This window comes from Mugil cephalus, chromosome 16 (assembly GCF_022458985.1).
Source record: "Mugil cephalus isolate CIBA_MC_2020 chromosome 16, CIBA_Mcephalus_1.1, whole genome shotgun sequence".
Classification (NCBI taxonomy): Eukaryota; Metazoa; Chordata; class Actinopteri; order Mugiliformes; family Mugilidae; genus Mugil; species Mugil cephalus.
In genome coordinates this window covers 16,160,704-16,185,786 of record NC_061785.1, presented here as the reverse complement: position 1 = coordinate 16,185,786, position 25,083 = coordinate 16,160,704, and the positions used below count along the sequence as shown (strand labels likewise).

The window sequence follows — 25,083 nt, the reverse complement described above, 5'->3', positions numbered from 1 at the left end:
TTACAAACTCTTTGCTGCAGGTGCGTCGTGGCCATCTGGCCAATCACAGGACACCTGAAAGTTGTAAATATGAGAAAGTTAAAACAAATTAAAAAAAAAAAAATCATTATGAAGTGTAATTGTCACAACTCTGATTTTCACTCTGAGCCAAAATAATGGAACTGTGGTTCTATCCTGGAGAAGATCGTTATATTTTTAAGCTGCTTGAGCCCCTTAGAGTTTTGTTATTTATCCTCAGGATTATGGCATACTCAGAAAACACTGGCTCATTTTATTTTATTTTTCAGGTGGATTAATAACAGTGACGGCATCAACATGTTGAATTTTTTATTATTATTTTTTTTTTTAGAACAAAAGAGTAACAAAAAAAAAAAAGCCCACAGCCAGTGGGAGAGATGGCCTGTGAGCATTAACCATGGTCTTGTGTGATCTCCTTATCATCACCACTGTTCCTTTTCGCCCCACTTCTGCATCTGTGTCTCTTTAGTCCTGTTAATTAGCTGATGAGGATCTCCCTCTCTACATCTGCAAGTGCTTTAGGCGAGGCTGTCCAGCTGCGTATCCCAACAATACAGATGCACTCGCGCCGCCGCCCGTGACGGCCTCTTTACCAGCCGATCTGTCTGGGGCCAGGCCGGGCGCACGGGCTAAGTGCTCCCAAGTTGCCACTGTCAAATTCCTCTGGACGCTGGTGTTGACACAGCGAGGGCGCAGAGCGATGATATCGAAGACTCAATTGTTGCGAGACTCCGGAGTCCAGCTGTCGGGTTTATTCACTTGCTGTGCAACTTTCGTTTTTGAGACTTATATCTAAGGGGGCTTACCATTTGTTGTTGTCCTACCTCAATATAGCTTTCTCTCCTTTGACCACTTGTATCGCTGCCTCCTCCGCTGCTCACTCGAATCACTCGTGTGCCCTTAGCTTTGATAAAATCACTTGGTGATTTTGTTGCGGCTCTTATCTCCTTCGCTTTTTTCCCCCTTTTAAGGTCATAGATGGAGACTTTTCGTTTGCCCGGAGCTACCAAGTAAAAGAGAGACAAAGTTTCAGTCGTTTTTTTCTGCAAGTAGTCACCACTTCTCCTCGATCAGTACACCGATAAGCCATAACATTATATCCACTGATTGTGTATTGACTGTGATTAGCTCATAATGTTATGCCTGATTGGTTTAAGTAGAACATGATCACGTGTTAAGATGATAGATAACCTTGAATCAGCTGCATCTAATTATTCCAATATTTGAAAAAAATAAATAAATAAATGAAAAAAATAATCACATTTCACACATGTGATTGCAACACTAGCAAATTCATCTGGGGAGGAGCTGTGCGGACGTCTGCACTGTTTGGAAACAGCTTTGAACTGTCTTCCCTTCAGATTAAGGCAAAGGACATGAACAATATCTCCTTGTGCTCACTGAGCGTCATGAAAGGGCAGGATGACCTGAGGGATTTCAGGAATGATTTGACTTTCCACATCTGTTAATCCTGAGATCAGTCACAGCGTTCACGCGGCATTACTTTGGTGATTAGCGGTTGGAGGTTGTGACAGTATTTCATTAACGTTAAACTCAGAACTCTCTGGAAGCTCTGTTGTTGCTGATCTTCACAGTCTTGCGGTGATGTAGTGCTCCAGAGTGTGTTACCACACTTATAGCTTGTGGTTATAGGTGCAACAGACTTTCAGCGTTGTATTATTAGCAACATTTGCTGCATTTACACTGGCAGAAGTATTTCACTAATAACCAAATTGATAGCCCAGTCAGAGTAAAAAAATAAAGCCTCAACCACAGTCTGGACAAACTAGCTTGATTGGAAGAAATGCTTTAAATAGTCCATTCAATAGAAACATACAAGCCCTTGAAAATCATGTAACGCTTGATCCAGTCAAAGGTCTCAGATTGTTTCTTTACATGATTGCCCCAGGTACCCATTACATTCTAAAATGCCATTTTACATCCATTGTTCATGGATGTAGCCTTTGCCTGGAGGAAAGGTTGTCAGGTGGTACCCGGCCATCATGAAGTGTTTTGACCCTTAACCGCAACACTCTCCAGCTGGTGGGTCGGCTCTGGTGTCCAGGTCATTGCTTTCTCTTCCAGGTGCTCCCACATGTGTTTGAGGAACAGGCCACATTGGTATATTCAGCCCTTAAAATTTCCCGGGAGGTCTTTTCAAGCCAGTTTTCCGGTTGATGTTGTATTTATGAGTTAGAAAGACATCAAACCACTTCTCAGGGCATTTGATTGGGTTCCCCTTTATGCTGGGGATCGTCTCCCTTGCACACGTAGCTTGAACTTTTCAGTTGGTTTTCCTCTTTGCATCACCAAGCACCTTGATTCCTTTGGCTTCGAGATAATCTTTGCTTTCAAGTTGCCGAGCCGTTGAGTTCCACGAAGACACATCTTGCCTGTGCTCATGTGGTTATTGTCACGGTAAAGGTTAAAAAACAGAAGTTGATAGCAGCCACAATGTTAGCCCACTTATTCATTGTCTACTGGCGGAATTCATTGTTTTCCATGGAGCTGGAGAAAAAAAAAAACTACTTCTGTTATATTTCCACCAGATTCGATGCTTCATAGCAGCAGGCAGCACCACTTTGTGCAACAAAAACAAAAAAACACACTGATTGATGTGTGTAGTCACGTAAACTCATCTATCTTCGGGGATCATTATATTTGGCGGTTAAGTTATGTGGATTCATTTGAATGATTTCAGTTGGGCTGAAGAAATATTGTAAACGTAGCCAACGACCAAGACAATCTGCAACTTTTAATGTGGATATTCAGTCAGTGTTGCCGGCGCTTTAAAACTTTTGACAGAGAAAGCCGAGTTTTCGGAGTCGGCCTGCTTGCGCAGCCACGACTGTGCTGCCTTTATTTACTACGATGCATTGCGGTGCGAGCTTGTTGGGGTTTGTTTTTCCAACCCAGTGTGCCGGCTACATCCGTGTACAGAAAGGAAATGCATCTGAAATATGGAACCCTCACTGTTTGACTAGAACAAAACAACTCTTGAAGATGGTTGTCTTTCTCTTTGATTTTGAAGGAAGTCTCCAGCACACATCAGCCCACAATCTCCCTGTCAGCTTGAAAGCTTTGATTATTGTGATTACGGTAACACATTATGTAAGTGTCCTAAGAAAAGAAAATGCTCTTAAACTTGTCCCATTTGCCCTTGGCAGTCACCTCATCTGCACATACAAAGAGGGAGGGAGAGCAGTTCCAAGGCTGCCCTGATTAATTAATCAGAGTACAAAGTGAATTATTAACCACTCTTAGTATGTTGTGTTCACATATTATGCAATATACATGCTTTATGCTTTTAATTATGACAGGGAGACATTGTGGAGGTCTTGTATGAGCGTTCCTGAATTGCCTGTGATGTTTTATGCATGGCCTGGACCCACAGTTTGGCGAGCGTTTGAACGCGGGACGAGGAGAGCAGCCTCTTCAGCCCCTCTGCGGTCCAGTGTGGGCTGACTTGGTGGGAAGTGTTGACCTTGTTTTGTTGCTAGTGTGTGTCGATGATGTCTCTCGTTTAATTCTAGTGGACTACAAGTTGATGTTCCTGAATAACGTCGTGTCCTAGGAGATTGCATTCTTTTATTTCGGACAAGATATTCGTTCTGGAGAGCTTTTTTGGTGAAATTCTGCTTGAAGTCTGCTTATATAAACCTTCAGAATTTGTACTACAGCGACTGATTATTCAAACAGCAGGCCTGGCCTCGGACAGTCCACCACACAGTATCACAGGCTTTCATTTCCATAGTGGAAAAAAATATACACTGATCTGCCACAGCATTAAAACCACTGACGGGAGAAGTAAATAGCACTGACCATCTTGTGACAACACTAACCGCTGTTTTGGAGGCACAAGGGAGACCTGCATAATATTAGAAAGGTGGTCATAATGTTATGTCTGATCAGTGTAATTGAAGATTTCCTGGCAGGATCGAGGTCATAAGCATTGATTTTATGTTGGACGGAAACGTGTTTGATACCTCAGAGTCTAGTTACTTTTCTCTTCTGTAAGTGTTTTTTGTTGCTAGGCAACAATTTACTTGTTTGGATGTTCAGTTCGTAGTGTTTTTTTTTTCTTTCTTTTTTTTTTTCCACTCCTCCAGACTTGAATGGGGAAAAGCTGGCAGCAAATTCACTGAGCAGTTGTGGAGACCCTGACGCATATGTGACTACTTTACGCTTCTCTTCCGTTGACAGCCCCCCGCTCCTGTTTATCTGCTCTCTCTGAGAAGAAGCATTTAGTTGTGCTGCGTGTGTGTGTGTGTGTGCATGTACTGTAGCTACAGTATCAGCCTGTACACATTTTTTTTTCTTTCTGCCATTACATCTACCATTGCGTGATTATTTCTGAATCCCATATCACGGTACATTTTGTTGACAAAGGCGTATAGAGATAGCGTAAACCTATATTGCCATTATAGTTTCATACAGAAATGCTTACAGAGAACTTAATGAACCATGGATGTGAGAGGAACAAGAATGGACACGATCCATAAAACACCCGGAAATATAAAAGCAGGGAATATTAAATAAATAAAAAAATACAGAAGAAAAAAGAAAAATGACAAAACAACTAAAGAAAAGTAATTGAATGTGATGGGTAAAAGGCTGTTTTGCAAAATGTCTGTCTGTCCTTACACTAAAATCCATGTAATTGATAAGATAATAATTAATGTAATGCTATTGTAGTTTCAAATATTTTATTTAGAGGTTGCTTAACCATCCAAAACACCTTGCATCCATTTTAAAAACTACTGATATCTGCTAAGCTAGATATCATCAATGGGTATATTCTCACTTTTAATCATATTACAGGTGTCTCATCAAATCGGGGCAACGACATGTTACATTATCGAAATGTATGTTTTGGATTTAAAGCAATAAGAAAACGTACTCCTTGGTTTTAGCTTTAGCTAACGCAAACTGCCTATCCTGGCGATGATTAGCTAGCAACCCCCGTCCAGCATGCAAAGCAGCCACGCCCTAACCTATGAACATATTTAAGCCTTGGTATAGTTATGTTATTTAAAACCTCTAAGTACAGTTCTGTACATTTATGAAACTAACTTATACCTGGCTGTGAAGTTGTTTCTGCTATAAAATGTGTCACGTTAACATGGAGGTCTATGGGGTTAACTCACCCTCGGAGCTACCCTCAAGTGGCCATTGTTGGAACTGCAGTTTTTTCGTAACTACAAATTTAAAGAGTGAACTTCAAATTTCTGTGATTTAAACATTTTCTTACATACAATTGTCAGAAAAGCAGAGTCAAACATGATGTCAGCTTTAACCTGCTCACGTAGAGCGACCTGCAGTGTTGTTCATGTGATTCATGAAGACAGCCCATAGATCCTCAGACGAATCCTTGCTCACATACGTGCCCGTATGATGAATGAAAATGGATTTGCTTAGGCTCACATGTCATTTGAGTGAAGTAGGCGTGGGTAAGAAATTATAGGTGAAGGGGCAGGCTAGGGAAGAGCAGTGCTGAGATATGGGGACGTACGCAGACAGATGTGAGGGGACAGAATCGTACTTGTACCAGCATCAGTATGCCACGGTAGTTTCTGCTCTGCCCCCTCTTTCCTCTGTGCAAACAAGAGACAGCACCTGGCCTCTTCAGCTCCCCTCTCTGTCTCCACAAGAGGATGAATCTGTCATGATGTCCATTAGTGTTATTACTGCTCTGACATCCGTGAAAGCAGTCAGGGTGTCCCTTTATTGTGTTGACATAGCATGAAACCCGCGCTGGCGTGCACAGCCTAATCTGACACATCAGATTTACCCGCTCCTGCCCCGTCTGTTTTTACCCCACATGCGGCACAGTTTACTTATCCGCTCCTGCTTTACTAAACTCACACACTTCATCCACTTCTCGGGGCTGCAGTGAACCTCTTATCTGCTCCCTCGTTTTTTAAAAGTTCTCTCTGCCCAAGTGCTGCATATCATCGACCGACTTCTTTTCTGGCTCTGGGGGTAAAATGTAGAAACTTCTGCACCGTAAATATGCGTGTGACGCCAGCTACTGTTCCTCTGTTAATTAAATATGCATTTTTTGGAAATTCTTGTTGCCATATTTTTCGCTTGCTGTCGTACGCGACTTTATTTGGACACACACAAAGATGCTGACTCACCGCTGAGCTACAACACCGTAGGTGAAAGTGCTAACGGTCGTCTTTAATTCGCTTTAAGCGATAAATAAGTTGAATTCACAAGTTAACATGCGACGCTGATGCTGCTGTAAAGTGAAGTCTGCTTCCACTTTTCTTTGAGTTCTGGATTTGTTCTTCTAAAAGTTGTTTGTGGAGTCGTAATCTTTCCTCATAGCATCACATTCTAGTTATGTAGTTACTTTGACGACTAAAAACAAAGCTCTAGAAGACACACGAGAGATCAAGCCACTGTTTTTACCGCTCACTTCACAGACCTGAGCTTCATTTCAGAAAAAGTTTTTTATTCACATCAAGGACTTTGACGGGAAGCCAGCGAGGGATCAGTTATGCGCTGCTGCATGCTGGGTAGATCTGATCACCATGGTTTGCACAAATTTAAAATGTGGTGAAAAGAAACTGGTGGAGGTTACTTCCTGCAAAGCCTATGTCCTACAAGAGACACCCAAAAGAGTAATAGTACATAAACTGAAATCATTACCTTTATGTCATGGAGAACGGGTTGGTTAAAGCTCACAGGTCCTCCATATCCATTATTATCCATTGACGTAATAAAGGTTCTTACCATCCATAAGTTTGATTTACACAAAGCCAGGATGCGTTGAGAGAAAGAATGTTTTCCCCTCATTCATTTCCTTAAGTCCATACTCCAAACAGACTGAATATAGCGAGTATGAAAATCACCTTAAGTACAATTAAGTACATTTTTCTAAATTTTCCAGTGCTGGTGTCTTCTATTGTTTTATTTTTCAGTAAAAATAAAACATCCAGTTCATCCCAGTTCATCCCAGTTGGCACATTTCTCAGACACATAACACTGACATTTATATAAAGCTCTTAAACTTATTATTACTCTAATTTCAGTTACTCCACACTCCCAAAAAAAATGTGAAAATGACCAGAATGTTTCATATTGTCACACATTATTTAACACAGGCCATGTTTAGAGTTATAGCTTTGTGAATTCTTTATTATAAAATACCTTAAAATATTTAAAATGTTTTTTTTTTATTATTATTCATTATATTTATTTACAAGCTACTCTGTGAAGATGAGAGTCCATATGACTTCTCTTTAATCCATTTGAGCCTATAACATCTTATGTAGTCTGTACTTCAGTGAATGGGTTTTAAAATAATAGTTATAAGTTGCAGTATTTTTTTTAAATAAAAATTCTTCTTGTCCAGTGGGATCAAATATGTATTTTTGGGCGAAACAATTAAATTCACTTGGGTCTTGGGATTTTAGATCAAAAGAAAAGCAGTAGCTTGAAAAAAAAAAAACATTGGAAATGTTGGCCTCGTACAATGGCTGTTTGTTCCAGTCCCATGCACCAGAGACTAAGACGGAGCGTTGCCCAAGCTTTGCTCTGAGCCTTCTTGGATGCTGATTAGCCATGCTAAAACTGGCCATGTGGCTCCGTGTCTCTGCCTCCAGAGTCGCGTAGCAGAAGCTGGTCTGAATGTTCAAAACAAAATAGGTACAAATGTTAAATAACAAGAAATCCCTTTCACTTTGACATATGTAAGGGGTCTGTGAATGACCACTGAGTTCAGGGTGAAGTACTAACAATGACGATTTGCTTGGACAGTAGAAAAACTGAAGCATGCATTTCTGAGACTCGTTCCCTGGGACCTGGACAGCTCACGCCCATTTTTGTCAGTCATCTTGATGAGCTCTATAATCTATGTATGTGATTTAATTCAGTCAGAGGCTGAGGGAAGCTACGCTGGCGTAACCAACAATAGGAAATGGAAAATGAATGAATGCAAAGAATAAGATTAGATCAGATTCAACTTCATTGTCATTGTATATTGTATGTACTGTTGTGTCGGTATATGCACAGTGACATGTCGTTTGTATCTAACCACAAGTGCAAATAGAAGCAAAATCAATCCAATAATATAGTATAAGCTATGATTGTTTAATATACTAGTATACTACTAGTACATACACAGATCAACCACAACAATATATATATACACCAATCAGGCATAAAATTATGACCACCCTCCTGATATTGTGTAGTGGGCCTTCTTAGGGTGTCCTCTGGTGTCTGTTGTTAGTGGGGGCCTTTGGGTCCTATGGGTTGAGGTGAAGGGCCTCTGTGGATCATCCCACAGATACTTGATCAGTTTGGGAACCATTGAATTTGGAGGCCAGGTCAACACCATGTGCATTTTTTCAAAATTGTAGTTTTAATGTTGTGGCTGATCAATGTATATAACATAACATTTGTTTTTAATACCTTTTTAGTTGTCTTTTGGTTATCATTCCAACACAATACTACATATTTACAATCTACAGCAGGCTAGATACCTCACTAACATACTATGTGATAAGTATCAGTGTCATTAAGGTTAATTATGGGCTAATAATGGATTAACTTTCCTGCAGTGTATTTCAGAGACTAATTCACTGTGTCCACTTAACTTTGCAACACCATCTGCTAAGCTGTGACTCTTGTGTTGAGGATAGTGCTGAGAGTATTGTCAGTATTTGTCACCTGTGAGCATATCAGGCAAAGTGCACACAGATACCGAAATATCCACGATTTGTGGATATAAACAGCTGGCGCTCTGGCCACAACCGAGAGAGCAGCGGGAGGAAAGTAGCAGGCTAAAACCTTGAGCTGAAACACACCATAAGGAGAACCGCAGAGTCGGGTTATACTCACAGTACAGTTGGCATAAAAGCAAAGATAACTACTCATTGTTTTGTTATTTAATCAAAACGGTTCATGATGCAGCTTTAACCTCAGCATGTGAGTCTGAGTCTTTCTTCTAAGTCTTTCTTCACACCGTTCGTCTCTCTCTGTCTGCAGGATGCCAAGTTCGTGGAGGAGAGGCGGAAGCAGCTGCAGGGCTACCTTCGCACGGTGATGAACAAACTGATCCAGGCGCTGCCGGAGTTCACAGCCCACCCCTCCAAAGAGACCCTGCTGTCTCTGCTGCCTTTCTGTCAGTAAGTGGACACACACAGGCATGATGGATACAGAACGACAGCTTTCCAGTGAGCACGTGTAGTTGCATGCGTAGGTGAGATAGAGTCGGGAGAAGGATGCCAGCACATGTTTGCTGATGTCGCCGAGTTCATATCTGTGAAAGATGGCTGCAATTTGAGTGGTGGACCGAAAACGGGTAAGGTGAATATTAAAAACAAAAAGAACTGTGTCTCTTTAAAGCGTTTTATGCGTACTCACAGAACTGAATGGTGGATTGTTTCTGTTTCTGTCAACAGAAAACGCAAATATAGTGAAAACCACCACTTTGTGCCTTTTAAACCAATTTAATTTACAACATTTTCTGACTGAATTACCTGCCACCACTGCTGTGGTAGTAGTTGGAATACAAACAGAGAGGATTAATGTCACTGAAAATGCCAAATCCCTTGTAAACAAACTTCAGTGTTTCCCTTCCATTATCCACTCATATTTACACACTAACGTGTCGTTTAAAACCTGTATGAGTAGGATTATTTGTGATCGTAGAATTGTTCAAATAACATCTATTTTTAAAAAAAAAAAAAAAAAAAAAAGCTTAATCCCTATGACAACAGGTTCATTGTGTGTGTTGCTCAAAAAGCAGGGTCACAGACTGGGATGTGGTTCATTTGCCACATGAGAGCAAAGCAGAAAACACACAGAACCGTGATAGTAAATTCAAAGGACAAACAAGCTCAATGTGTCTACTGATAGTGTGAGCTTTCAAGGAAGTGGTCTCCGCAGTCATCTACATAATTATCCATCATTTGGTAACCATGGTAACATATTCAGCATGTGATGGCAGGGATTTTCTTAGATACATCAGACTTCTTTGTGCCCCATTTTCAAGTAGATGGACAGTGTGTACTGTATGTTATCAAGCATACACACACATATATCCACAGAAACACGCAAAATGAGTAAGTAATTAAAGCAATTATAAATATAATGCACTGAAATGTACTCAAATGATGTTAAGTGAACTTGACCTTTTGCCACTGGCTGTTTCCTGCACGTCCATGTAACACTGGTGCTGGGGATGACATGAGTTACTGTTCCTGTCAGTCCATATAATTTCATCAGTGTTTCTTTTTATTTAATAATCAAGAGGTATTCCCACAGAAAAAAACATTATTGAATTTAAATACATTTTCAAGATATTAAAGGACCAATGTGTATGATTTAGTGACATCTAGTGGTCAAGCTGAAAAATACAGGAGTTCAGGAGAACCACCTGTGGTCGTTACTTCAATGTAAAAATAAATTCTCTTGAAAGACAGTATTAGGTTATTTTTTTCTGGGCAACTATACAAAATAGAAATTAATGAAAATGAGTGCCGCTAATGGGTGCCCTAAATTCGATGCACTTTGTTTCTTTAAAAGCTTTGCATACATCCAGTTTTTTTTTTTTAGTTGCAGTGGGTGCTCAGGTTCAATAAAGGAAACTACTCAATTGGATTTTTTTTTTACTACACCAGACAAAGAGCATCAGTATAATCCATATTCTAAATGAAGTAGAAATGCATCCAAATTGAGACGCAAGTCTCTCTAGAGGCAGTGGCCCACTGGATAAAGGGTATGAAATATTACAGCGCACAAGCAGCATATTCTGACTGAGACCTCATGACATCACCTTCTGCTGTTCTTTCTTGTTATTAAGACTGTAAGATTAGCTCCACATACACCGTTACGTGTACCGTTATCTGTTTGAGATTTTGAATTCCTGCTTACGTAACATTTTCTAAGTAGAGTATTCTAGGAACACAACAGGGTAACCATTAATGTAGGAAGGCGGAACAAACAACAAGGCGACATGCTGAACCAACTCTGTTCTTCTTGATGATGCAAAAAAACAAAACAAAACATGATCAACCACCAAGATTAGAAAAGGTTACAGTATTCAGCAACATCCTGCACAACATATCATGTAACTTATAGTGTTTGCTATATCTGCCTATGATGAATTTCAGCTGACAGAGAGTTGTAATTGCAGTGACACAGCCATTTTTAGCCGTGTGACTTAGAGGAATTGCAGTCGACAGTGGATCAACTCGGATCAGCGTATCATAATATCCCTTCATCATGTGCGTAGATGCGCAGTGCTTCTCATCGGTGGTGTTGTCACCATGTTACTAGGTCTTTTCTCATCTGAACAACTGCCTGCACAGTTATTATGATCCGACCTGTGCTGGTGTAGCATCTTCAGGAAGGGATGAGATGGCCTCAATGCACTGGTCATTAACCTTGTGATGTTTTGCTGGATGTCAATATGGAGAGTTGTCAAATGGTGGTAAGCAATGAAGGCCCGGAGGCTAACGTTAGCTAGTTGATGGATATTAAAACTGACAGTTAAAATCACACCTCTAGTTCTTGCTGAAGAATAGACACCCCATCAATTCTGTTGACTGCATCTTGCCACATTTGTTTGTGTTTTATTTATTTTTTCATTATTAAGTTCTTCTTCTTCTATCTGCCAAATCCTGGTACATCACTACCTACTGGACTAGAGTGTTTTCTTATCGCGTGCAAATTTGTGGTTACACATAGGATTATTTGTGATGTTTCTCCATAAGTGCGTGATGCACTCTTTAGTCTGAGCCCAGCTTCAGATTCTCCTCCTTTTTATTGAATTATACAAGACAGCAGTTTATTTCAAACCTCTCTGTTTCGTTGTTATTTATTCGCCATTATCTATGTACAGCCAGTTATTTTGTCAACTTCCATGACTGCACCAGATGTTATTGCTGGCAGATTTGTGACACAATAGCAAAGCCCGTTCCAAGAGCGGAGAGACTCAAATGCAAGATGACAGATGGAAGCGAGCGGAGAGAAAAATGACACATAGGAAAGATAAAGGGAAGCGAGCAAGTGAGGAGTGGATGTAAAGGAAGCCGGTCTCAGGCAGGGACAGAGAGAAGAGGAAAGGATAAAGCGAGAAAAGAAGGAAATACAGATTGCTGTTCTCACTCCAGACCTCCTACTGAGGCACTCAGAACTTACAGGCCAGATGGATCTGCAAACTCCTTAATACTGCTGCAGCGATCTAAATGCCACATGAAAATATGAGATTGTTGTTACACTAAATGAAATCTGAAAATATTCATTCCACACAGCTAAAAATTTCAATATAGTCTTGAAGTTGAGTCATCTAAAAACTGTAACACTTCTAATCCTCCAACTTTGAGGTTCTGTCATAACTCAACTCTCAGACTGATGAGAGGCATAAAAACCAGGGGTTCCTGCTGCTGTGATGTTGCTTCAGATTACTTTGACTGAAGCTCTGACACCAGATGTTTCTATATTATCACACTAAACTCTGACTGGACATGAAATCAATGTTAGAGTGGATCGTATCTATTTTTGACATTATCAAATAGCTGCTCCCCCTGGAAATAGGTTAATACAGGCGTAGATGAGCTTCATCCGTTGTCAACATACCGTATGCACTCTATCTGTTGCAGTGTATAGTCTTGTTTCTCCTACACTACACTCTAAATGTGCACTTTTATTACTTTTTGCCATTCTAATGCCAGGTCTGAACTCATGTACGTAGAGCTATCCATGTTATGAGTGAACCAAAGCTCCCTCAGTGGATGATGTTTATTTACTGAAACTTTGTCGACTAAAAAAAGCTGCAAGTACATTTTACCTTACAACCACATACCTTCAAACCGAAAGAATTCTAATGAGCCTCTGCTATGCTTTGCATTTTGTGCTTGCTAGCAAAAATTTAGCGTGCTGGATCTGTGGATCAGGCTCGTTCCATCCCACGGATGCTTGATCAGTTTAGGATCTAGTGAATAAGTAGCATCCACATGAGGTCCAAAATATGGTCAGTGTTATTCATTTCTCTGCTAGAGTCTGTACTTTTTACTACCTTTTGCTGTTACAAAATCATTTTGATGCTTGCATTTTGTGTACCCGTTTCCTCTAATTAGTTTCTCTGCATCCAGATTATGAATACTCCAACAGCGCCTGTGAAAGCTATTATCCTGCACAAATCAATATCACGTCCAAGTGGGGGACAAACACGGCGCAAAAAAAAAAAAAATCTGTAATCCAAATTAATTTGCCACGTTTAGCGACTCTACCCAGTTTGATATGAATAAATGAGATGCCTTGCGGTTTCAACTCTGCATGCTGCCCTCAATTTAGTGGGATATTTTATTTATTTATTTATTTATTCTTTGCTGATACACACTAATTCCTCTCCGCACCTCTGTGCTGCCAACCTTGGTCAGGTTCAAGTAGTGTGACTGCGTGTGATTGAACCAGCCTGGTGCGCTCTAGATATGGGAATAAGTGACTCACGTTCACCACACTACCAAACTTCAGGCTGCTCCTACTTTAGCCCGTTTCATTTTGACGGCTGTGACAGTGACACTTTGCGGCCATGCATTTTTTATGCTTCGGCTTGAACCGCGCTCGAGCGCTCAAGGTCACGGAGCCGAGCTGTAGCCGTTTCTGCCTTTTTAAACGCGACAACGCTTCCCTGCACTCACACTGTGCCGCTGCCTTAACTGCCATGCAAGCATATGGCTCGCAGTGACACCTTTTGCCAAAGCGCCATGAGCGCATTTATATTTAGCATGGATTGTCCAAGTGGGAATCAAGCTCCCTGACATGGGGCGGACGGGATGTCCCATCAAATCTAAGTCATACCTCTGGCAGCTAAGGTGCATCATTAAACAGGCCACTTGGACGTCCAGAAAGAAATGCCCTCTGCGTGTTCACTACTTGTAATAGTTATTGAAACTCCCTTTGTCAGATAAGCTCTTGAACTCGCCTCCACTGTCGCCGGGACCCGGCTTCATCATAAGCAGCGCGTGAGGGGTCACTGTCTTCGGCGTGACATCTCGAGGAGGAGAGCAGCGGAACACAAAGCTCCTCAGGCGGCAAGAAAGCATTTAACTCCAAGCATTCACTCTCCCAGCCTTTCATTTCCTCCCTTTGACAATTGCCTCTCATTCATCCCCGTCATTATCAGATAAGACTCGGGGATCAGCGGTTCACATGTTTTGAAGACCGTCGCCACGGTAACTGTGATGTCATCAAGTGGCCAGAATTATTTCCTGCTTCCTGGAAAATCTCAACAACAGCGGTCGGGGTGAATTACACTTTGGTTCCCGTCGTGCTGTCCAGTGGGCAGGGCCAAAATCATGTCGCCGATGTGGAGGTCCTGATATACTGAAACGCTGCTGCCGCTCTAGTAAAAGAAATGCAATTGATTCATGTCAAGCATAGGTTTTCAACGTGGTTTTCAACGTGGGACCCCTATGGGGTCCGTAGAGGTACTGCAGAGGGGTCGCACAATCTTGATTAGACATTTTTTTATATATTTTTAATTTTCCCCCACAAATTTAAATTTCTTAAAATACTGCACATTAACATGATCCAACATATTTTTTTAAAGGGATAAATGGAGGCAGAAGATGTTATCTTTCTGTCAGCACACCTGACACCTGTCAATCTAAGCCTCCTGTACACAATAGGCCCTGCCACTATCGCTGCTGAGCCAATCACAAGGCTGCATATTACACGATGACTCTGTCGGGTTCCCCACAACTGGCTGAGAGCCTGGTCAGTCCCCAGGTGAAATGATATAAATAATGTTTATTCATAAACAGCGCTAGGCCGAGTTTAATATAGAACGCGTATAGTAGGTAGGGGGTCTCTACTTAATCTCGTCGTCAGGTTGGGAGTCCGTAGCCCTAAAAAACGTTGAAGACGCCTGATGTGAAGGATGCCGTCTCATTTTGGCATTTCCCAAACCAATAACATAAGAGAAGAAGTTAAAGAATTAATGACACTGCAGTTTTAGCTTGTAACCTAGCCGCTAAACCTTTGGTTATGACTGACACATCCATTAATTACTCTTGGTAACACTGTCTTTAAGTATTACCTTCCATTTTTTCTCATCACTCTAAGAATTTTTTGACTCCTTTAACATGCTCTTTCTGTATGACCCCGTCTTCTGCATTGATTATTGGTGTGGATTTTGACTTTTTTCAGCAGCATGTTACTTTAGCCCTTTTTGTGTCTGAACTCATTGTGCTGCTTTTTGAGTTGACCCGACAGCTCAGTTTAAAAATTCAACAGTTTGACTAGTTTACTGGATAGAAACGTCAGAAATCCAGTATGTCTTGTTGATGAAATTACTTTATCTCTAAACCTGCTTTGAGTCCAATGAGCTGTGCAAGACAGAAGCTTAACAAAGTAACTAAAAGGCAGCGTACTGCTAACTGATACATTTACATTCAAGAGCAATTAATGTGGAATAAGTGGGTTTCAGGTTCATGGAAGCTTTGTTTGCTAATATCTGTGTTTTCATGAAAAAAAAAAGAAAAATCCTGTGGCAGAAAGGAAATGATGCATTTAGGACAACGGATGTAGCCTCATTGGTGTGTGTGAATAATAAACCCGATAATAAACTCCACCAGATGTTAAAGTACATGGCTTACTCCTCCTTCCCCTCCCCGCTGTTCTCTCTCACCAGAGACACACCACAGGCCAACGACGGCGGAGCCAAGACGCCCCGATCCAGAACCTCGTCCCGCTTCCCCAGACTGGGCCGCAACCGCAACCAGGAAGCCAGACCTGAGCCCCAGAGCGGTGACCTTTAACCCCGCAGCCTTAGAACTGACGATGTCTGTGTAGGCTGACAGTTTTCCAGTGTGTCTGGACTGTGACACGCTCAGGCTCACCGTGTGTGAGGACATTCGGGGTCGTCTGATGGACCTTAAAAGTGTTACGGATGAGAAGTCTCAGTCGAGGGATGGACATGGATGAGTTCGCGTTGCAGGGCTCTCTTCGAGAATATGTAAATGTTTCTGTGTGTTGTCCAGCTGGGTGAAGGTTCAATGACTCCCCCCACACACCCCACCCCCTCGAGGCTGCTTATCGATGGACCCAATCATACAGCACCTCTTACCTCACTGAGAGACCAAAAGACTCCTTAAACTGCACATGGACTCGTCTGGCCATCTCTCCGTCATCTCAAACACACTGAGGTGATGGATGGGGACATACTTTTTTTTTTTTTTTTTTTTTCTTATTTTTGTAGTAAAAGTGGATCATGGTCACAGTGCCTACAGTGTTTTGTAGCTGCTTTCCTGCTCTGGGTCAGGAGGGAAGGGTATGTGAAGAGGTGAAGATCGGGGTTAAAAAAAAAAACAAAAAACAATTCTTCTCTTTGGGAACAAGTGTTTTTCAGTTAAGGTGCCATTACATTTTTTTTTAGACGACAGTGATCCACAATCACGGGTGTGGACCACCAGACAGCGGGCATTCCTTTTTCCTACTTCTGTTGTTACTGTGGCTTTTATAAATAACCTGCAGACAGTTTAAGATATCTCAATGTCACCAGGGATACAGACATGATAAAAAATCTGTTTAAAATTCCACACAGTATGCTAGGAAAGCTTCGGGGTTCACCTCGCTTGATAAAACCTTAACAACTCAGGGACTGTGTAAAAATTATTGTGATAAAAGAGGTGACTTAGACACACTGGTAATATATCTCAAAATATAGCGCGGCTTGTATTCCATTAACATGGAACATTTTAAATATACAAAAAGTACAAGGCAGTGTAACATGCAGGATATTTCTGTCTCAGTGCAAACTAAAGTGACTGTTAGTAGAGGGTTATCAGAGATGTGGTAAACATTTAACACATATCAGTAAAGATCCATTTATATTTATGTTGCGTGACATATCGACATATTGTCTGGCTGTCTTAAAATATAAAAACAAGAAATATGAAGAAGGGTATGGTGAAGAATACTTCTAATTATTTTCCTTGAGTGTCCCCCAGCTCCACTTTTTTCTACTTGCGCTAATAATTTTTGGACAGTCCCTTATTGAGAGAGGTCTTAAATTCTTAAGTGTCCCCATCTTTCCACATATCCAACTCAAATTCAAATACCTGTTGTGAAATACTGTTGAGAAGAAAGAAATCACCATTATGGGTAAGCTGTCTTATGGGCGAGTTACCCCCCACCACTGCATCGATTAAATATGGGTCTTCACCAAAGGTCGGCTGGCTGTACTGCAAAATTCAATGTTTATTGATTGTTTGGCTGGTGTGTCTTAGCAGGATTTAATGCAGCATTATGTTGCAAATGAATGTTTAAAAAAAAAAAAAATGACTGAACACTTGAAAGCTGCTTGTCTGAGTCCAAGGAGAGGGCTGCTGAGCATCAAGTGTGTGTAAAACCGAGGCTCATGCATATGTATGCATTACCCGAGAATAGGCAGTGGCCGCGTTCAAACGAGGCGTGATTGTGTTAGAAAGGCTTCGTGAAACTTGAATCAAAGGGTCGGCTCGCGAGGCGGTAAACACTGTTCACCGTCCCTGATGGGAGTTGAACAAACAAGGCTTGTAATTAAAAGTTGTTGTTCTCACACAGAAATGACCCTCGCACGTATTGAGCCACTGGTAAACACTGCACAATGTCGTCAGGAAACTCTCACGAGGAAGCCATCAATTAAAGATTTTTGTCAGACTTCCTGGGGCCTTTTACACAATGAGATCAGATCACGTTTGGTCAGGTGACGAGACATCAAGCCAGAGAGGATATTTTAATCTTTTTTTTTTTAAAAAAAACAAAACAAATTTGATACATATTTTTTTTCTCAGTTTCACATGTGGCGCTGCTATTGCATTCTGTCTATAACATGTATTGTAACTTAAACACAAATTTCTATCATGACTATTCTCTACTGTCTTACATGGAAACTGGAAATGATGGTATTTTAGGTTTAGCTCTGCCTTATATGCATTAGAAAAATCAGCCAACGGGATCATACGACTGTATACTCTGTACAACTCTGGCAAACAACGGTGTCACATAGTCTCTACATTATTACAATAAAGTAGCCTTTTCATTGATAACGGTGAAGGCTGGGGTCAGTTTTTCTTTGGTCCCGAAATAGACTGCAGAAGAAAATGGACCTACCCATGCTTCTGCTTCACTCACTTTTTTTTTTGTTTGTTTTTGTTTTGTTTTTTCCGGCTATTCTCACACGTCTACAGACCACTTCAGAGTGGGCTGTTGTAGCAACTGTCCATCATCATTATGTCACGTTGCTTTTTTATAGAAAAAAAACGAAACTTCTCAAAAATATCGACATTTGAACATGCATCAGCATTCATTATTATTATTATATAGGATAAGTTGTTATAATCCCTTGTGCCAAGATCCCAGGCAAAACTCATCAACTGAAAAACCCGACCAGCAGGCTAGCAGTCAGCTACCAACTAGCAACCAAGAAAAAGACACCAGCTAACTAGCCTAGCCAACAGCAGTAGGCAGTATGCAGCACATCATTGGGGTTTTCACGTGGGCACTTCTCTTCACCGATGTTTGGTTAAGGTGAACAGTGAGTTCCAGCATCCTGAGAGAGTTACTACAAACTACTAAAACCACTAGCCTTACCTTAGCATGTTCCCCAGCTAGCGTGTTTCTTCCTTAGCCATAGCCGCTCACTTGCTCACTTGCTCACTCTGCTGCCAGGGTCATGTTGTTTACTGTGACCCTCTGTTCTCTCCCACGAATGCCCAGCTCGCGCAGGACCTATACTGCAGCCAGTCACCAGATGGAGCTCTACAAGCTTTGTCTTCACTTTTGAGGAGCTGTCATGGCATCCACTTTTGTTTTTTTGGGGTGCCACAGGTGGGTCTATCTTTACAACACAAATATACATGCTGTGTGTCTGTCAGTGTGTGTCCCATTTCACTCAGTACTAAAACAAACCCAAACACTCTTACAGCTGGTTTTAAACTGATATATGTGAATAAAGGTAAAATGTAAAGTGCAATAATAGTAAGTGTGTACGGGAGCAGTCAGGGAAGCCTATGTACGAAAGAGTTCTCCACTGATTTAGCATTCTGAACTCCTGTTATGTTGTTAGTGCAGCCCGGGGCCTACATTACCCCTGATGCAGCTCAACTCCTGACAAGCAGAGATTTGTTGCATGTGTGCTATGCTTTTAGGGGCTAAAGTTCCCTGTAGAAGAGATGAAGATACAGTATGTCACCCATAGTTTTCCTGAAGCAGGGCTTTGAATCTCAATGTGGTAGCTCAGGCAGGCATTTATGACCATTTGTAGCGCTATGGAGAAAAGCTTTCCTAACTGATTGTCGTTTCGGTTGTTAAAATACTCACCAGGTCATGGTTATATGCAGTTCAGTTTCTTTGCTGGGGAATATGCACTATATGCCTTTTCGTTTTGGTGAGTTACACTGAATTTTTCTTTGCAGGAAAACTCAGCTCAACCTTTACACCTCAAACATTGTGACCCCTCTTGCTCACCCACCAGGGATTTCTTTGATTTGAGGTATTTTTCAAAAGCATCTCAGAATGCCCCGAGCGGGCACATTTATTGAAGACAGCACGAAAATAACTGCTTGGCAGACATGCTGCGACACTCCGCTGGTACTGAGGTTAAAGTTCACGTGAAATAATTACAGACATCAGTATTTCCTCATATGACTCCATCTCCTTCCTCGGTAATCTTCACACATCCGACAAACTGACTCTTACTGTGCCGTGCCGGTGGCTTATAGAGATGCAGCCCAAACCCCCCTCTTGCAGGATTCCTTGTCTGTTCTTGTGTACTCTCTTATCCATGCCTTAGTCAGCAGTCAGGCCTTATCTATCAGTGTCACAGTGAGGAGAAAGTGAATTATAAAGTACCATGTGTGCAGTACTTACAATACCAGCGCCTATGTGCCGGTGTTGTTGTTGTTAACTGTGCTGCTCGCATTCATGGATGAAGGCGAAAGCCCATTACACAATTCTGCAGCAATGGTGAGCTTTGTGTGCCGATATAACCGTGCATGTGTATGCACACGCACAGCATGCGTGCATGATGCAACTGAAAAGGAGTCTAGGTGTGTGCTAAAGCGCGTCCGTGCTTATAAGATGAATGCATCAGCACTTTCCTTTTCTTTCTTTTTTATTTTTTTTATGCCGCTTATGAGCCGTGTGCCTAAATGGATAATGGATAGATGGTGTGAATTTTTGAAGAGTCTGTTTACTGAATGATTATTTAACCTTCACTGCTTCACTAAGTAGTCTGGGGGCTCCTATTCAAACCCGCCCGGCCAGTTCGGAAGAAACGGTTTTGCCGGTTCGCCGCCGCGTTCTGTCGGTAGAGACAAAGGAGGGAGAAGGGGAAAAAAAAAATGTTTGTTGAAAATGGGTAACAAGGCCGTTTAGGATGTGCATGGCTGCTTTCGGCAGTGTTAGACATTACGCACAGGGTTGCACAGAAGTGGTTGCATACAAGCAAAATACGTTTCTATTGTTTTGATGGAACAGAAAAGTCTGAGGCCATAATTCGCTTTGCATTGCAATAATTGATGAAATTAAGTAGTTGTGTGGGCAAAAATCATCGTTTTGCTCTCACAGTTGTCCTTACAGCTATCGTGGTTTAAGAGTCAGTGCATGAATACCTGTTCCATGTCTCCCCTCCTCACCCTGTCCACTCCGTCTTTGTCCCGATGTCCTGTCTCTCCTTTGAGATATGGAGCTGCGTCTTGGCTCATTTTACATTTCACTGTATGTCATTACCAAGCATCTACCTTTGTGTGAGGAGCATCAAGGAGTCGGTGACCCTGGTTTAAGCAAGGTCACTGTATAAGAAGCGCTATCTCCACAACACACAATGCCCACTTGGCATCAGGACGCATGTTTACTGCCATGATAAGGAAGAGGCTGACGTCTGCGGCGCGCTATACGCGGCAGGCCTTCGCTAAGGAGCTTCCTAATGGAAATGAAGATTAGCATGTGCTGCGTACTTAGGCTCGCGAGAAGGGCAACAGCAGCAGATGGTCCTCAGAGACTGGAGCGAGCTCCGCTAAGCTGCATCCATCTGAATTGCTTGTGTCAGTAATTACAGTAACTTTAGCTTTTGTAGTGGATGTTTAGCAGCTACAGGAACTTTTCCTTTGATTTCCTGGTGTTATTTTGGCTTTTTGTGCATCAAGATGAATAGTTTCTAGAATAATTCACTAGAATAAATGTTACGGCCATGTATCCACGCTGCATCATTTACTTTAACAATAACTTCATCTTTGTTTTCTGGTGTCAGCTTCCAGCAGTTTCATCCTGCCTGTTTGTTTTCTTCATGTTCTTAATTATTTTGTTTATTTTTTTTTTCTTCAGTCAGAATGAAGCCAGCATTTTGAGCACGGACAGTTTGTTGTTGTATTTACAGGTTTCATTTCTCCATCTGGCAGAACTTGATCTGAATGTTCACTGTATTCCCTGCAGATGCTCCTCCTCTGTACTGTCAACACCCACCATCACATTTACAGTTTCTCTTCGTTCAATATTTAAAAAAGAATTAGATTTTATGGGAACTTCTGAAATCTCCTTTCTTTCCTTCTCTCTCTTTTTGTTCGTACTTCCTTTTTCATTTCTCTGCCGCTTGCTTTCATTTCACTTCTTCTCATTTCCAGGCCTCCAGCCTCTCACTACCTAGATCTACCTTTATCCCCCTCACACTGCTTTCCTCCCTCCCGTCTCTCACCCCCTCCTCCAATCACCACCTCATCTCCTCTCTCTCCATATCTTGTTCCCTCTGAGACTCAGGCTGCTTGGCACATCGTATTTACTCAGCCAGTCACTGGCTGCCTCTGTTTATTACCCATTCAGGGATGAGACAAGAGAGACAAAGAAATCCAGCCCTTCTGAGGTTTCCCTCTCAGAGCTCCTGCTGCCGTCTGTCGCCGAATCTTTGAATGCTGTGTTGGAAAATTGATTGTTTCAGGGAATTTTTTCTTTCATCTTTTTCAATTTATTCTGTATCGAGCGCCGACTCCTGCCTGTTATGTCTAACAAAGTTCACAAGACCTGTAGTTACATGGAGCAGGGGGCTGGGTGAAGAAAATGGATCACCTAAGGCTCTGAACTGAAGATATGTTTCCGTTGTATCTTATCTGAATGCAACCCTTAATGAAGCTGTAATGGATTATGCTAATTTATATACTATCTGTTCTAGGAACATGGGAAATAAACTGTGCTTTATCCCTAAGCTATTTATAAACTTCTTCGTTGTGAATATACAGCGCTGCTAATATCAAGTTAATTAGGCAAGAGATATGCTGATTGTCACAATGTTGTGGCCAGATAAAACAGAGAAGCGAATACAAGACCTGACTTAATAATGACTAAATAATATTAACTGGTTGGATGACTGTGTTACAGTTTCCACATCTTTAAAGCCCACAGCGTGAGTTTCAGCCTTTTTCTGTAGAAAGCCAACAGTTTGTTGGATCTCTCAAGGCTCCCCTTTGTTCCCGTCCTCTCATTTCACTTTGTTTCCTTTACCTGCGGCCTGCCTCCGCTTCACAATGCAATCAGATCCTGGAGTGTGCTCTGCCTGCTTCTCACAGCTATCACAGGCTTTCACAATAGCCTGTGGCACCCTTTTGATCAGCCCCGAAGCTTGATCAGAACACCTCGAAGCATCGCTTAAACCGCGGCGGGAGAGGAAGTGAAAGTGAGCGGAGGTGAGATGTGGCTGCACTGTGCTAATGACTGAACTGCCAATAACAGGGTTTTTTAATGGTGTAATAGTTCTTGTGTCCACCAAGGGATGGAAGTAAAACTGCTATATTCCAGGATTAAACAATAAACCAATGCAAGACACAGTTTTAGATACTGTGCAGATTAAGATTTATTTTATTCCAGCAGCTACCATAAACCTACCTAAAATACTTTTAGGCATTTGTGGGCAAAGACAAATGATTTAAAGAGTAGTCACTGATCACTTTCTTTGATTCATTTTGCAACATTTGTGTCTAGATGCCAACTAGATACCAACAGCTAGCTAGATAACAGTCCAGCAGTGCATTAGCATATAGCAGCTAGCGCATCACATCTCTCATTAAGCCCTGGGAGCAAAACCAGGCTAAAAGGAGGAATACTGTCTGTCTGAAGTTGTCAGCCAGCCATTTACACAACTCCATTAATGCTAATACTTTTCATTGTCATCTAGGAATGCAGTTTGTTGTGCTTCCTGCATCAAAACAAAGAATTAATGATGACAGCTTTAAAGACAAATCTCTCTGTAAAGAAGAAAGTGACAAAACAAATTGAGCTACTCATGTTAATTTGTACATTGTGTTATTATCTAAACCATAACACATTACATTCAGTACATACTGCCAGCATCCTTCTTGGATTCTTTACAAATCTCAGTCTTGCAGTGCTCATGAAGGTTGAAGAAAATCCTGAAGCGTTGGAGTCAAACCTTCATTCAGAATTTTCTCTACCTGTATAATCCTTTTTTTGAGGGTTACAGAGGCTGGAGCCAATCCCAGCATCCATTGTGTGGAGGGCAGGGAAACACCCCGCAGGTGGTGATATTACAGCAGAGCTTACACAGTAAGGTGCACACATTCACCACTGCTGGCTACATCTACATGTCACATTGCCACATAAGGACTTCAAAGTCAGTGATGAGCTCAGAGGACTTAAGAGACAATCCTGACCGCTGACACAAAAGTGAACCTGCACCAAATAACAAAACGTACAGGTTAGTCTCCTTTTGTTATTCACGCTAACGTTGGCAAGGATCAAGCAGCATATGTGACTTCAGGTCTCTGATGGAAGTATTTTTTCACATCATGGCAGCAGACTGGGCTTTGCTTGTTAACAGGAGTGTTTTTCCACCCTCCTAGTGAAACAACAGAAAAATATGACTCTCTGCAGCTTGATGCTGGGACTGATAGAGACGCATTATCTGTCACATGGTTGAGAAATTTCACACACTCTCCAATGCACCTGACTTTGAATTGTTGAAGAAACCTGCAAAAACACGGGGTCATGACCACATTAACTACAGGACCATGTGAAAACCTTATTTTTTTTCAGTCCTATGGAGGCTCCAAGAACAAAGTCAATCAATCAAATGCCTCTCCTCATCAGTAGCAAATTATACTAATGATGAAGAAAGGTCACACTCTACTTACAAGGTTTTTAATACCACAAAAGGGTCCAATCATCCCCTCGAGAATACAGTAAACACAAATCTATGTCAAGGCATTAATCTGTTTCAAGACAGATATTTTGACTTGTAAGCATAGTGTACTCAGTTCCATAAAATTTCAGAGAAATCCAGGACAGTGAACAAGAATGCAGAAAACCAGGACTTACCCCATCTGGAATGTAGTCATAGTTACAGCACCTACCGACAAACTAGCTGGGCATAGACTCAATTTTTATTAGTCTTTTATTTTTATTAGTTTTTTATTAGTCTCAGTTTTTATTAGAATATGAGTCTGGTAACATGCCATTTGATTTCTTAAAAGGGCATTTTCAGCCGATATGGAGAAAAAATACCTTTGAATGAGGCTGGATAGTGTTGTGTGTTGTGGAGTGGTGAGCTACTGTGCATGTACAATGCACGCTTCAGCTTGGGAAGTGGGGCCAGCTTGGGATGTGAAGCAGGGGGCGGGGACTGCACAGCTAGCTCGGTTAACATAGTATCATAACATACCGGTAGCTAATTCACGTTTTATTCATGCATGGCATGATGGATGGAAGTGACTACGTGGCTAGTGTGCAATTTAGGACTTTTCCACTTTAGCAGAAGTTGGAAATAAAAGGTTTTGAACCACATCGACCAGAAGATTAAAACATTTTTCAAGATGAAAAAGACAAAACTAGATCATTCAACTAGGAGTGGTTTAAGAGGAAAACTTGGTTAACCAGGAGCTCATCAAGAAGGCGCTTGGTAAGTAACTTATTTTTGATCTAAATGGAATTGATAATGTTGTTTACATATTGTTTGAATTATAATGGAATTTTTGTAATGCGTAACTGTCTGTGGAGCTGAAATGGCTGTGGAGACTTTGTGTATTGATTGCTGTGTATTGGGTGTGCACTGATCAC

At 41.5% G+C, this 25,083-nt stretch overlaps 1 protein-coding gene across 1 annotated transcript in view; it reads left to right on the top strand.

Moving 5' to 3' along the window:
- snx29 (sorting nexin 29) overlaps positions 1-18,078 on the top strand; it is a 143,989-nt gene extending 125,911 nt beyond the window's left edge. Inside the window, exons 20-21 of the mRNA XM_047609141.1 lie at positions 9,019-9,158; positions 15,674-18,078. Of these exons, the coding sequence (XP_047465097.1) occupies positions 9,019-9,158; positions 15,674-15,800 (267 nt within the window). The 3' untranslated portion in view covers positions 15,801-18,078. The remainder of the gene's footprint in view (positions 1-9,018; positions 9,159-15,673) is intronic.
- The last annotated feature ends 7,005 nt before the right edge of the window (positions 18,079-25,083 follow it).